General features: G+C 34.3%; 1 protein-coding gene across 3 annotated transcripts in view; it reads right to left on the bottom strand.

The window, feature by feature from the left end:
- The window catches only part of LOC102504444 (coiled-coil domain-containing protein 30), a 101,557-nt gene that overhangs the window by 68,825 nt on the left and 16,848 nt on the right, over positions 1-15,884 (bottom strand). For all 3 annotated transcript variants that reach the window (XR_004324962.1, XM_032493985.1, XM_014566674.2), the window contains exons 4-7: positions 10,600-10,689; positions 9,088-9,241; positions 5,502-5,573; positions 952-1,067 (exon numbers count right to left, since the gene is read on the bottom strand). Coding sequence is in view for 2 of the 3 variants with exons in the window: in XM_032493985.1 (XP_032349876.1) it covers positions 952-1,067; positions 5,502-5,573; positions 9,088-9,241; positions 10,600-10,689 (432 nt within the window). In the remaining variant the exon portion in view is untranslated. The remainder of the gene's footprint in view (positions 1-951; positions 1,068-5,501; positions 5,574-9,087; positions 9,242-10,599; positions 10,690-15,884) is intronic.

Genomic DNA, 15,884 nt, shown 5'->3' with positions numbered 1-15,884 from the left:
GTTATCCACCACTTACCTAATGGGTTTATATTCTATCCCTCAGAGAGAACCATATGGACGCATGGTTCATGGCAGACACGGTTCATGGTGGATACTGCTACTATAAAAATACTCAGGACATAAGAGAATTCCTCTGCTGAAGGATCCCAAAGTGCTTTATAAAAAGTATTAGTCACGCCTCAAAACTGCCCTTTGAGGTAGGTCAGTATTATTATTCCATTTTAATAGAAGGAAAACTGAGGCATATTATAGTTAAATGACTCGCCCAGGGTCACACAGCAAGTCAGTGGCACAGTCATTTTACATTCTTAACAACAATGCACAAAGGGTTCCAACTTCTCCACATCCTCATCAAAATTTGTTATTTTTTATTCTTTGGATAATAGCCATCTTAATAAATGTTTATTCATTCTTGCAACAAAATTTCTTGAGCCCTCAGTTATTGTATTAGACACTAGAGATATGATGGTGAAATAAATCTAACTAAAATTGAAGTGACAGAGTATTTCTAGAACTTACAAATACCTATTAAAATAATAATAATAAATTTCTAAGAATTCCAATAAATTCCTAAGAAGATACAGTTCGAAAACAAAACACAGTTAAGGGTTTAGTATTAATAATCTTAAAGTTATCCAATATAATAGACTAATAATTTCTATTTGGTAAATGGGTTAAGCATAAACTATTACTTATATCCTTATTAAGAAGAAAAGATCCTAAGTTGGTACAATAGCAGTAACATTATTGTTTAGCATAAGTAATTAAAACGTATAAAACAGAAATACCGACAGAAAGCATCCTGGTCTTCTGCCTGGGATGTTAGAGCCACCAGTGTCAGTCCTCACTAATGACCAACAGATGTTGTCTATCTAGGTTGCTCTCGCTGCTGACTGTTACTCTATACACATTTAAATAAATTCTAAGAACAAACTAAATTAAACAGCTTACCTCTTCTCCAAGCACTCTTTTTTCTGAGTCAAGTGATCTAACCCGATTTCTTAAAGCCAGAATTTCCTCATCCAGCCTCTGATTATGTTCCTTTGCTTTTCGTAGGTCAAGTGAATCTAAGACAGAAAGAACGCAGTTGACTCACTGGATGGAAGTTTTAAGTTGGGGGCACTAACTCTAAAAACTTAGGACGTGCTGTTTCCTGTCCTTCTTGTCAGTCCTACCACGTCTCTGCATATGTGATTCTCTGTAAAAGAAAGCTGTCAGACTCTCAAGTCCAGCCCTAGAATGCTCTACCAACTAATGAAACAGAACAGAATGCTTTTTTATTTCTCACACCAAACACTGGGTTGGACTTGCTGAGTATAGGGTTTCTAGCAATTCTAGGGTCTGGAATTTAAAAACAGCTGTCCCTGTCTTACAAAAGTTAAATGACTAAGAAAATTATCTTCCTAGCCTCCTCGTAGTCCTGTCTCTTTAATACACCTCGTATGTTCCTAGATTTTCTCTTCCACTCATTAACAGCAGGGCATCCACAGACGACTGAAGTGGTGAGCGAGGAGCAGTGACTGTCCAAGTGAAATCAAGTTAGCTCATCAACACGATCTTTCTGGCTGCAGCACCTCTGCCTGTAGTTCGCTCTCAGCTCAGCTCAGCTCCTCATGTGAAGACCTGCTCTTTCTAGTACTCATCAAAGTTTCAATAGTACATACTTGCTGCCTGTAACTTCACTGAATTTGTAGCTGTTTCTTTTTCCACTTATGTTTCTCTTCTCTTTTGCCGCTTTAAAGTCCCTTTGTTTTCCTTTTTCATTGGTCGTTTTGTTTTTAACTTGCATTAATTTTGTTTTCTTTTTGTTTCCCTTGCTGCACTTTTTCCCCCAGTATTTAAATTTTTTAAATTGAAAAATGCTAAAAATACACCGAAAAGAAAAAAAATCATTCACAATCCACATATATATGTGTGTGTGTGTGTGTGTGTGTGTGTGTGTGTGTGTGTGTGTGTGTGTGTGTGTGTGTGTGTGTGTGTGTGTGTGTGTATAGAGAGAGAGAGGGCAAGATTTATTGTACCTTTTGCATATGCAATTAAAAAATACTTAAACAGTGCTAAACAATCCTGTCTGCAACTAGAACACCTGTGAATATATCATGGATGTCTTTATAGGACAATCCTTATAAAGTCATTTTCCATTTCTTATTTGGAACTATTTTTTAATTGAGGTATAATTTATTTACAATATAATGTACATATCGTAAGTGTTCAGTTCAATGAATTTTGACGGTTTTAATATACCTGTGAACTTGCCCTCAAAAAAGATACAGAACATTTCCATCCACCATAATGTTCCCTCACCTCCTTTTCAGTCAGTTCTCCACTGCCGCCCACCCCTACAACCACTTTCTGACTTCTCCCATGTAGACTAGTTTTGCTCAGTCTTGGTTTTCACATAAAGAAAATCCTACAATACACTTACTTTTGCATCAGGCTTCTTTTACTTAGTATATACAGTATGTGGGGGATTCATCTGTATTTTATCAATAATTTGTTCCTCTCTACTCTTTAGTCCATTTTACTAAAATATCACAATTTGTTTATACATTATCTCATTTTGATCTGCACGGTATGGCACTGCCAAAATTGCCATAATTTGTGTCACTTTTCCCCTACTGATGATTTAGGTTTGTTGTCAATGTTCACTCTTGTAAACAATTCTAAAGGCATTATCCTTGTTCAGTAATGAACTAGGTATTCTCTACGTACTTATGATATTATTTCCAAAAAATAAATTCCCAGGAAGAAATGGGATAGCTGGTCATTGGGAGTAATGTAATGTCTTTGGTTTTGTTGCCAAGATAATTCTGACCACTTAAGAGCTAGGAAGTACGTATTCTTGCTTCTTAATTTTCTGGAAGAGTTTATGTAAAATCAGTATTCTTTATTCCTTAAATTTTGTTAGAATTCACTAGTGAATCTATCTGGACCTGGAGTTTTCTTCATGAGATTTTTAACCATAAATTCAATTTCTTTGATAGATTTAGGGCTATCCATTTCTCCTCTTTCAAGGAATGTGTCCATCTCATCCAAGCCAGCAAATTTATTACCATAAAGTTATTCAAAATATTCCCTTATTATCTTTTTGATCTGTAGAAGTTTCTGTCATTTCTTAGATTGCTAATTTGCAACTTCTCTCATTTGTTCATGAACAGTCTAGACAGTAGTTTACCAATATTACTGATCCTTCCAGACCAGCTCTTAGTTCCACTAATATGCTCTATTTTGGTTCTGTTTTTAATCTTATTGCCGTCAACTCTTATTTTTGATATTTACTTCTTTTCACTTGCTTTGAATTTAATTTGTTCTTGTTCTGGGTTTTTAAAGAAGAAGCTTAGATTCTTTTGCGTCCTTTCTTGATTTTTTTCTAAGCATTAAATGACATAAATTTCTCTCCTAAGCACTGGCTTAGATGTATCCCACAAATACTGATACACTCAGTGTTTTCTTTTTCATTCAAATTAATTCATAGAAAATATTTGTAATACCCCTTGTAATATTTTCTCTGAAGGCATGGCAATTTAGAAGTATCTTATTTAACTTCCAAATTTTTGGTGATTTTTCTGAACACGTTTTTGTTGTTGCTCTTTAGTTTAATTCTATTATGGTCAGAGATTCATATGATTTCAGTTGTTCTGCAGAAATTTGTTTTATGGCAATGGTCTCTTTTTCTAAAAATTTTGTTATTTTTTTGGAGGGGTAATTAGTTTGATTTGTTTATTATTATTGTTATTTTTTATTTAAAGGATGTACTGGGGATCGAAACCACAACCTTGTGCATGCTAGGCATGCACTCTAATCGCTGAGTATACCCTCCCCCCGGTGGTCTCTTTTTTTTTTTTAATGTTCCATGTGTACTTGAAAAGAATATAATACTTCTGGCGGAGTTTTCTGTAATTATCAATTATGTCAAGTTGGTTAGTAGTGTTATTAGGTCCTCTATATGCTTACTGCTTTTGTTTACTAGCTCTATCAATTACTAAGAAAACAGTGATCATTTTATAATTGTATTCATGTATATTTTTTTAATAGTCTTGATCATCAAGTACAATGTATGGGGTTTTTCCCCCACACATCCAAGCAATTCTTCAACACTAGCTGGGTGTCCTACAATTCAACTCAACTCTGACGCTATCTACCTGGAGATAGCATCAGATTCCACAGGTTAAGGGCTTGGTCACACAAGGCTGCCCTCCACTTCAGATGCTAATCACGAGTCCAGGTTTTGACAGACTGGTTATAAGTCAAAGGTTCCTACAAACTTCTCCTGGGGTTTAATTTGTTAAAGCAGCTCACAGAATTCAGAGAAACATTTTACTTACTAGATTGCCGGTTAATTATACAAGGACAAAACTCAGGAATAGCTAGACGGAAGAGATGCCTAACAGCAAGGGAAGGAGGTGCAGACCTTCCAAGCCCTCCCTGAGCCCGCCACGCTCCTCCAATTTCCGTGTGTTCACCAAACCCAGAAACTCTCTGAACTCTCTCCTTTTGAGTTTTTATGAAAATTTCATTACATAGGCACAACTGATTAAATCACTGGCCACTGGTGATTGAACTTAACCCCCAGTCCCTTTCCTCTCCCAGGAGGCGGAGGTGGGGACCGGTGGGTCGGGGTAGGGAGATGGAGGGGTGGAGGGTGGGACTGAAAGTTCCAATCCTCTAATCAGGTGGTTGGCTCCCCTAGCAACCAATTCCTATCCTTTTGTTACCTAAGGGGTTTCCAAAAATCCTTATTATCATAACAAAAGATGCTTTTATTGCTCTCAGCACTTGGGATTGGGAAATTCCAAGGGCTTGTGGGCTTTAGTGCCAGAAACAAGGATGAAGATCAAATACGTTTCTTACTATAAATCACAATATCACAGGGTAAATAAACCTAGTTTTATAATTATTTAAAACCAGTAAACATATTTTAAATTACCTTTATAGTTACTACCACTATAACACTCAAATTTCATTATATTATTTATAGCTGGTATCATTTTTACATAGTCAAGTTAGGATCAGATTAATTCACCACTGATTCCAAGCCTGTTGGCTTCCCAGTGAACAAATATGCACGAGGTGTTAAATGCATTATAAGATGTCTTGATCTCAGTGGTCCCAGGAAAATATTTATTGTTTGTGTTAACCAAAGGTTTTAGAGTCAGATATACATAGGTTCAAATATCAACTCTAATACTTAAGGTAGCTATTAGATAATTCATTTAACCTTGTCATGACTCAGTTTCTTTGAAATGGGAATAATAATACTCACAACTTGTAATTGCTGTGAGGATTAGAGATTATGCACGTAAAATGCCTGGCAAAGTACCTATTAGTAAACAACAAGTGGTAGTAATAGTTAATAGCAGTAGAAATAGCAATAACAGTAGTAGTAATATTACTATTATAACTGTTAAATAATAACATTCTTTAAAGATTACTTAATATAAATTATATTAATGTTTAATGTTATATTATTAAATACTACTATGTCTGCTAAAATGACTCACCATTTTCTTTCAGCTTCATCAAATTTTCTTTCAATTTCTCGATTTCTAGTTGAGACTTCTCAAGTGCAGAATCTAAAAGAAAAAAGGAACAAAATATTTGTATAAGGAGCAAATGGTCAGTGTAATAATTGAATTCGAATGACTTTCCTTCTCTTTGGAACACTTTCTTTCTGATAGCTGTCATAAATGTCACCTCCTCCAGGAAGCTTTTCCAGATTTCCCTCTACCTTTGCCTACTGTACCTTATTTTTACCCCTATCCTTGATATCATCTGATCCTGTAATCCTTCCCTGTTTCCCTAACCAGATTCTATTGCTGAAGAGTTTGGACCACTATGAACAACAGGAGCAGCTGAAAGTATTTTAAGCATGGTCCTACCAGTTTAGTAAAAGGAAATTACATCCAGAAATACTTAAAATTAATTCTGCAATTAATAATACTTAAAACTTTGCTAGTAGTTGCTAGAAATATCAAAATAGCAATATTTCAGGAAGTAGCTTTTTGTACCATTCAAGAATTGTATGAGGATAGCAGAACGGCATAGGGAAAGAATATGGGGCACTGGAATCTATTGGACTTGGGTTCTCTAATCCAGGTTTTATCACTTTGTCTTCTGTGGTCTACTCATCACCAGAGATATGGCTGGTAGGCCTCCTATAATGGAAGAATGAGGAATCTCCCAGAAGCAAGAAACTAACACGAATCTTTTAATTTTTTTAATGGACACACTAGGGATTGAACCCAGGACCTCGTGCATGCTAAGCATGCACTGAGACTAACATGAATCTTCTAAGAGATCATTTCTAATCACATAGAAAAGGTGCGTGAGGCAAAGCCCAGGGGAAATAAAGCATGAGCTTCCAGGAGTCAGTTTGTTGAAAGAAGTAGGCTAATACTTGGTAAACACTACTGTGTAACAACACATATACCTAGAAATAAATTCTGGCCATAAATTGATGATTTGGGAAGTAACACAAAAGGCACACACTGATACTACATATGTTATTTTAAAAGGACTTGCTAACTCAGCTTCCCAGTGGTCCTCCAGGATACTCACTGTGCAGTTTTCAGTTAATAGTTTAGGAGCCACCAGACCAGCCAAGTGCTGATGGAACAGGGTGCTATGCGACTGTTCCGTTGTAGCCAAATGTAACTACAAGTAATGGGTATCCCGCTTTTCCCTTTCTCTTTCTGTATTGCAGGTAGCAGACTGCTTCTCTTCATACCCACAAGGCCAAATTTCCTTTTTTCCCCTAATTGGGTTTATTGAGATATAATTTGCATGCAGTAAAATTCATCCTTTTAAGTGTATAATTTGATGACTTTTGACAAATACATACAATTGTGTACCCATTAACCCAATTTTCCATCATTCTGAAAAGTTTATTTGTGTTCAGCTTAAAAATGCATTCTTAACAAAATCTCAATCATCTCTATATCCTTTGTTTTTAATTCCACAATTTGGCAGAATCATTAGTTTTACATATTTAACATTTTTAGATATAATCCTAAAGTAACATGCATACTGCATTTTTTAAAAATCAGTCTAATTTCCTTAATCATTGCAAATTACAAAAATAGAAAGGGGCTAATTTTAAAAATTTAAACTTAGGAGGAGGGTATAGCTCAGTGGTAGAGCACATGCTTAGCATGCATGAGGTCCTGGGTTCAATTTCAAGTACCTCCATTAAAAATTAATTAATTAAAAAAATTTAACTTGCCAACTAAAAATTAGCACTTGCCATCTGCCTTTACAAGGATTGAATCACATTGACACGATCTACCTCTGCTTGGATTAAATCGCAAGTCGCTGCCGCCACTGACCTCCATCCCTCCCTGAAAGCAGTTCAGGGTGGCGATCAGGAAGAAGGCACTCTGTGCTCTGGGAAAACTGGCAGAACAGGCCCTCAGATAGTTAGATATTTTCAGGAGAAGATTTTATGAGGCCTAATTCTTGCATCTCCTCATATCTAGAAAAGCACTAAAATCATTAATGGGGACATCTGCTCCCCATGACTAGCAGCAAGTCTCTGCCCAAGTGTGTGTTTGACTGCATGTAACCCACCTTCACTGAAATCATATATAATACTGAGTTCCCCTCTGCCTCTTTGGAGCAGCTACTCAGAGCTATCTGAAATACCGTCTCCTGGGCTATAGTCCTCACTTTGCCTGAAATAAAACTTAACTCACAGCTCTCATGTTGCGTGATTTTATTTCAGTTAACAAACTTTACACTAAAATAAATTATAGATAAAGCAAAGATTGAAAACACAAATAATAAGGCCATAAAAGCACTAAAAGAAACAAAAAATACCAGAGGAAAACATTTTCAATAACCTTGTAGTGATACAGAAAAGGCTTTACACAGGAAAACCCAGAAGCCATAAAGAATAACTGTTAAACCTTATTTGATAAATATTAGCATTTATATATGGCAAAACCCAACATAACATTTATAACCAACAAAAGGCTCACCCAGAATATATAAAAAAAAAAAAAAACTCTTACAAATTAATAAAACATTAAGACACAATCCAATAGAAAAATATTCATAAGACTCGGGCAGGAACTTTGAAAATGGTATATCTCAATTAGCAACAACAAACAAATGAGAGGATTTTCAACATCATTAGCCATCAGGGAAATGCAAATTAAAGCCACAGTTAAGGGGGGAGGGTACAGCTCAGTGGCAGAGCACATGCTTAGCATGCACGAGGCCCTGGGTTCAATCCCCAGTACCTCCACTAAAAAATAAATAAGTAAGCCTAATTACCTAACCCTATCCCCTCAAAAAAGTCACAGTTAAACACTCCTACATACTCAACAGAAAAGGTAAAGTTAATAAGACTGATGATACCAAGTACTGACAAAGAATGTAGTGCAACCAAAATCCCATATACAACTGAGGAGAGCTGAAATTAACACAACTATTTGGAAGACAGTATAGCAGTAATCTACTGAAGTAGAACAAACCCATAATCCTTTGATCTAGTAACTCTACTCTTAGGTATATCATGATCAGAAATGTATAGAAAAGGACAAGAATGTTCACAGCTGCACTATTCATAATAGACACAACTGGAAACAACATAAATGTCTATCCACAGAAGAATGGATAAACAGATAAATTGAGTATGTTTATTCCATGGAATACGACGGTACAAACAGCAAGAGTGAACTACTGCTACATGCAACAACATGAGTGAATCTCATGACCATAAAACTGAATGAAAGAAACAAACTTAAAGAATGCATACTTCCTGTAGTTAAAACTCAGAAATAGCCTTAAAAGTTAGGATAGTCATTACTTTTGGGGAGGAGACAGAGGGAGAGGAAATGGGACTTCCAGGGTGTTGGAAATTTCTTGTACTGGGTGGTGTACCCTTAGGAGCTGTGCACTTTTTGGTAAGTATGTTATGCTGTGCTTCAGTAAAAATTTCTGGACACTGTAGAAAATGAGGCTGTGTATCAGAGAATTTTATGTATTTATCTTAAAAGATTTTTTTCTCAGTGTATTCATGTTCCACCCTGAGTAGGATCATTATATTTAAAACATGGTCAGAAATGTTCTGTAACCACAGCTTACCTAATTTATTCTGTTCTTTCTCCTTCTCTTGTAGTTCATCAGTGAGCCTTTGGACCTCTTCTTGGGCCATCCCTAATCTCTCTGATACTTGTTCCATATCTCTCTCTAGGCAGTTTTGTGAAATTTTATCTTTTTCCAGGTCTTCATTATGGGACTGAAATAAAACTATTGTTAGTAGTACAACAAAAAGTAATTACACTCTTATGACATTGCATTACTTCCTTATAAATGTTTGAAAGCCAATAAAGAAGAGTAGCAAACAGAGTATTTCATTTATGTGCATTTCTTTTATTAGGTTGAACCATATAAAACTGGTGATATTTGACTATTTTTAACCTATAAACATGCAATTTCACGAGGTTCAAACCTAAGATATCTATAAGATATGGTTATATGATTATTTAAAAACATAGAAATTTTATCATAAAAATTATCATATGGCAAAAAAAGAGAGAAAATAATCCTCATTTATATGGTAATTAAATACAGTTTGTAATAACTTTTTACATAAAGTATTTCATTTCATTTCAAGGTATGCAGACAATAAAGGCTCAAATCATGTTTAGAGCTCTTTTTCTACAATTATTTTCAAAGCATTTTAAAGCTAAATAACAAATTCAATCTCAGCTATATTTTGCTTTTGACCCCCAAAATATGTATTAATTTTGTATGAATATAAGCATTACATAAAATTTTATTTAAAAAAACAAATACTATCTACATAACAAAATCACTCTTAGAATATTGGTATAATTTCCTTGCAGTAGTTTTTATTTACATACATTTTTTACAGAGTCACAATCCCAACCTACAAGTTTCTGTCTGGCTTTTTCATTTAATATTATATAGGGAGTATTTTTCCACACCGTTGTACAGATTTTGAAATGATAATTTTTAAAGGCTATATAATGTTCCAGGGGGTGCAGCATAATTTATATAATCATTTCAACATTTTGGTAGTTTCCAACTTTTGCTATTGAAAATAATACTATAATTGATATACAGTTTCATCCATATATATAATCTTGGGTTACTTCTCATTGTTGAATTTTCTGTATGTACTTCATTCACTGGATTCAGTTATCAATAACACTTCCCCAGATCAAAAAATAAATTCCACAAAGAGAATTAATTATATATAAATAATATGTTATATGTTTTGAAGGACTCCCCAAAAAAGAAGCTCTAAACATATTTGGGAACAAGTATGTACTGTCCCGAGGTGATTCTTCAAAGGACACAACACACAATGATTGTTTAAATTTCAATACATTCAGTAAAAATCAGCTATTGTGCTAAATGAGTGAAATCAGCTGTTCTGTTAAATGGGTGATTGATTTTTCTTCTTCCCAATTGTTTGTGATGTGTTTACAACACTTTTATGCATAATTGATATTTTTTTACATCATGAATTTATACATTTTAATATGTTCAAACAAAATACTTCCAAGGTAAAAGCTAACTTGTAATTAGCTGCTATTATTGAGTAAAAGACTGTAAGTTTTTCCTTACCTCACTCTGGTTTTTTTTAGAATGAGGCTTAGGTTCTTGATGTTTCTGATCTCCTCTTTGCAGAGGCTGGTGGATCTGTTCAGATTTCTCCTAAGTAAACGTTAAGAGACAAATGAAAATTATACCAATCAGCTCCATGAATAAAAATGTCATTTAAATTAAAAAAAATAACCAAGTAGATGAAGAGGGAGCACAGGCCAATCCATTTTATGAGGCTAGACCCTGTGTTCTCAGTGAGACAATGTTGCCCCCAAGGAGTGAAAACTGGTCTCTAGGAGGGAAACATCTTACACTTTTCAGTACAAAGTGCAGATGCCTACAGTACATGGAGACAAGTAGTTTATATCAGTACCATTAAAATTTCATGAGAGAGCAATAGGAAAAATTATCTAAAATGTCTCATTATAGAGGTAATAGTGAAAAAAATGCTGGCTAAGCCTGGCTAGACAGACTTGATAGTAAAACCTGACAAAGATAATACAAGAAAGAAAAATCACAGGGCAACCTCAGTCATAAACACAGATGGAAAAATTTAAACAAAATTTTATCAAACTGAATATAGTAATATTTGGAGAGGATAATACATCATGATGAAGTTGGATTTATTCCAGGAATGCAAGATAGGTTTAACAGAAAAATGAATCAACAAATTCCCACATTAACAGATAAAAGTTCTAAATTGTTTCATCATCTCAATGGCTATAGAGAAAACATTTTACAAATTTAACATTGAATCCTACCAAAAGCTGTTAACAAACTAGTAATAAAAGAGAACCTTCTTACCCTGATAAAGGGTATCATTAAAAAAAAAAGACCTTCAGCAAACATCATACTTAATAGTGAATTGCTGAATACTTCCTGATACCATTAATAAGACAAGTATGTCTGCTATTCAAGATAATACTAGAGAATCTAGCCAGTAGAGTAAGGTAAGTAAAAGAATTAAAAGGAATAAAAGACTGGAAAGGAAGAAACAAAAAATATCATTATTCTGACATATGACTATACAGGCAAAAATAATTTTAAATCTCCAAATAAATTACTAAAATCAATGAGAAATTTCAGCAACATTGCTGGTATAGTCAATAGACAAAAATAATTATACTCTTAACACTGGCAATAGATAATTAGAAAATTAAATTCTTAAAAAAATAGCATTTTTTTTCAAGATTCTAGTTTTGCAGTGCTAGTTACTATATATGAAATACATAGACAACAAATTTTTTCCATATAGCACAGGGAACTATATTTACTATCTTGTGGTAACCTATAATGAAAAATATGAAAACAAATATATGTATGTATACATATGACTGAAATACTATGCTGTACACCAGAAATTGACACAACACTGTAAAATGACTATACTACAACTAAAAAAATAACATTTACTATTAATAGCATCTAAAAATATGAAGTACCTAGCAATAAACATAAAAAAATGTGCAAGAGTTTGTGGGGAAATTATAAATCTTTACTTATATACATTAAAAAATAAATGGAGAGATATCCCACAGATAACATGAATATTTTAAGATAGTTAATTCTTCTTAAACTGATTTACAGAATTTAATGCAACCAAAAATCAAAATCCCAGAAGGCAAAGATTTCTTAAATAAGACAGAAAAACACTAACTAAAAGCAAATAATTGACACAGTGAACTATATTAAAGAACTTCCATTTATTAGACAACACAATTAAGAATATTAAAGGCAAGCCACAGAGCAGGGAAAAAAGTACTTGTGACACACATAATCAACAGAAGACTTGGAACCAGAACATACAGAGAATTCCTATAAATCAGTAAGAAAAAGACAATTCAATTTTTAAATGGACAGAAGACCTGAAGAAACACTAATAAAATAGGAAATCCAAATGACCAATAATCATACTAAATTCATTAGTAATAAGGGAAATGCTAATTAAAACCAACATGAGATATCATTATGCACCCAGTAGTTTGGCAAAAATGTAAAGGTCTGACAACTTCAAGTGCTGATGGGGAGCAAAGGCACCCTCATACACTACTGGCGCCAGGGTAAACTGGTACATCTACTTAAGAAGATAGTTTGATGTTATCTGATAAAGCTGAAGATCTATCTACTTTCTAATTCCCTAAATCCACCCCTATGTATATACTCTACACAAATGCATGCACACATATAAGAATTTTCATAGCAGCATAATAGCATGATAGATTATAATATGTTCATAACAGATATAAATTGGAAACATAGAATGGATAGTCATGCCATATATTCACACAATGGAATGATATATAGCAATGACAAGCTGATTAAAAATAAGAAATACAAACATAATGTTTTACAAAAAAGCAATTCCCAAAGTTCATTCCTTGTATGTAATGTTCAAAAATAGACAAAACTAAACTAGTATGTATACTATTTAGAGATGCACACCTTTGTAGGGAGGAAGGGGGCTGTGACCAGAAAAGAAAGCTTCCAGGGAGTTGGCAATATTGTATTCCTAATAGGACCAGTGGTTGGGGCTAGATGAGTGTTTGCTCTATAACTATTTGTCAAACTGTATTTTTTAAGTTTTATCACTTTTCTGCATATATGTTGTTATATTCCACAATAAAATGTGTTTTTAGAAATCCTGATTATTCCTGGCATTAAATATCATCCCTTTCTTCTCTGCCCCATCTGACACTAAAGTGGTTAAATAAATTTTGATATACCTGTTCAAAAGAATACATGTTGTCAAAAAGACTAAGGGAAATCTATATATATTAATACAGGAAGTGAAAACAATGTGCGCAATGAAATATAATTTGTATTTTAAGTGGACAGAAATTTTCTGGAAGGATAAATAAAAAATTGTTGGCAGTGGTAGCTTAGGAGTATGGAACTGAGTATTTGAGGTGAGACGATAACTCATTTTTTGTTCAGTTTTACACTGCTTGAATCCTTTACCACATGCCTCTATTAAGTTAGAAAACCAACAAAAAACAAATGTTAAGTAAAATGTAATTAGTATATAGATCAGATCTTGCAAAATTCCTTGGACTTCCAAGTGATCATATGTGGCCTCATTTAGTGGCCCCTCTCTCATTTACTTTATGCGCAGGTTAATTCAACATTAGCGTATGTAAAATATAACTGTGGAGGCAATGGAATTTTTACAAGTTTCGTTTCATAGTGACAAGATCATCTTTGGAAAACCTTTTTTAAAAAGCTTTTTAAAGGTATAATTAATATACAATAAACTGCACATATTTACAGTGTACAATTTTTTGTTACATGTGTCCACCCATGAAACCAACACCATAATCAAGATAATGAAAATACGCACCACCTCCCCAAATTTCCTGTACTTCCTTTTAATTCATTCCTCACCTGGAATTGTTCCTAGGCAACCACTAATGTTTCTGTTACTATATATTGGTTTCCATTTTCTACTACTTTATATAAATAGAATCACAGACAATGTACTCTTTTTGGTCTGGCTTATTTCACTCTGATAATTATTTTGAGACTTATCCATTTTGTTATATATTTATTCTTTTTTATTACCAATTAATATTCCATCCTATGGATCTATACATTTACCTGTTGGTTAACATTTGAGTGGATTCTAGTTTAGAGCTGTTCCAATTAAAGTTGCTATAACATATGTAAGTCTTCACGTGGGCACATGCTTTTATTTCTCTCGGGTATATACCTAGGAGTGGAATGGCAGGGTTATGTTAGGTATGTGTCTAATCTTTAAGGCAATGCTAAACTAGTTTTCAAAGTGGTTGTACATTTTATATTCTCATCAGCAGGACAGAATTCCAGTTGCTTCACACTGTCACCAACACTTGATAGGGTTTTAGTCTCTAATTTAAGCCGTTCCAGTACACTTATAGTGGTATCTCACTGTGACTTTTGTACTTTACATGAGAAACATCTTCTCATGAGTTTATTAACCATTTGCATATCTTCTTCGGTGCAGTCTCTATCCTTTTGTCCATTTTTAAATTGGTTTGTATGTGTTACTACTATTGAGTTGTAAGAGGTATCTATATATATAGATAAAAAGATTTTGTTGGATATATTTAAAAAAAAATACTATCTCCCAGTCTGTGGCCTGTGCTTTTATTTTTGTTAACACTGTCTTCTGAAGAGCAAATGTTCTGAATTTTTATGAAGTCCAATTTTTTTCTTTTATATTTTGTGCTTTACCTGTCTTATAAAAAATCTTGCCAAATCCAAGGTCACTAAAATTTTCTTCTGTAAATTTTATTTCCTATATCATCTATTAACCATTTTGAGTTAATTTTGTGTGTGGTGTAGGATCAGTGTAAGGCCAAAATTACATGTGCTACCTTGACGTCTATGTACCTCACAGAGCACCAAAAGCCTAACCATGAATCTCCCTGCTCCTGCCAGGCATGCTCCCATCCCACAGGAAAGATTCCCCACCCAGCTAGTTCCTCTATCAGCCAGACCCAGTCCTCAGTCTAATGGGTTTCATTGCCCTGCCAACCCAAGGAATTTTTAAAATGAGCCAATTATATCCTCTAATGAGAACCAGGGGGCATCTCATCCTATCGTTACTGCAAAGTCTTTCTCTCAGGGCCCCTGTGCGTTCACTCCTTCCTGAGTACAATCCCTTGTGGCTCTGCATGGCAGGCAGTGTCCTCCCTTGGGCTGTGAGCGTGTCTGATGGATAAACTATCTATCACATCTCTGTCTGTCCAACGTTGGGTGTCATGTGTCTGGCTATCTTATTGTATTTAGGGTAGCGAATCCCTCCTTTACCAATGGGGACAGGAACCTCAATAGAGTTGGGGGTTTCGTTTTTGTTTTTTGGTTTTTGCATATGTCTCTCCAATTGTGCCAGCATCATTTGTTGAAAAGCTTGTCTTTTCCCCATTAAATTACTGAGGCGCTTTTGCTGAAAATCAATTGAACATCTATGTGCGGGCCTATTTCTAGACTATTCAGTTCCATTGATCTATATATCTACCTTTATACCAACACTGCACTTTCTTGACTCCTGCAGCTTTATGGTAAGTCTTGAAAGCAGGAAGTGTGTGTCTCAGCTTTGTTGTTCTTCAAAGTTGTTTTGGCTATTCTAGTTCCTTTGCATTTCCATATCAATTTTAGAATCAGCTTGTCAATTTCCACCCCAAAAAATGACTCTGCTGATAACTTTATGCTCAGGTAAATTATAACATTAGCTTAAACAAAATATAACCAGGAATGCGACAGAAATTTTATGAGTTACATTTTACAATAACAAAAAAAAAAAAAAAACCCTTTGTAGTATCTGTTTT

The sequence above is a fragment of the Camelus ferus genome, chromosome 13, assembly GCF_009834535.1.
Source record: "Camelus ferus isolate YT-003-E chromosome 13, BCGSAC_Cfer_1.0, whole genome shotgun sequence".
Classification (NCBI taxonomy): Eukaryota; Metazoa; Chordata; class Mammalia; order Artiodactyla; family Camelidae; genus Camelus; species Camelus ferus.
The sequence above is the reverse complement of the archived record's forward strand: the minus strand, read 5'-3'. Positions and strand labels throughout refer to the sequence as shown.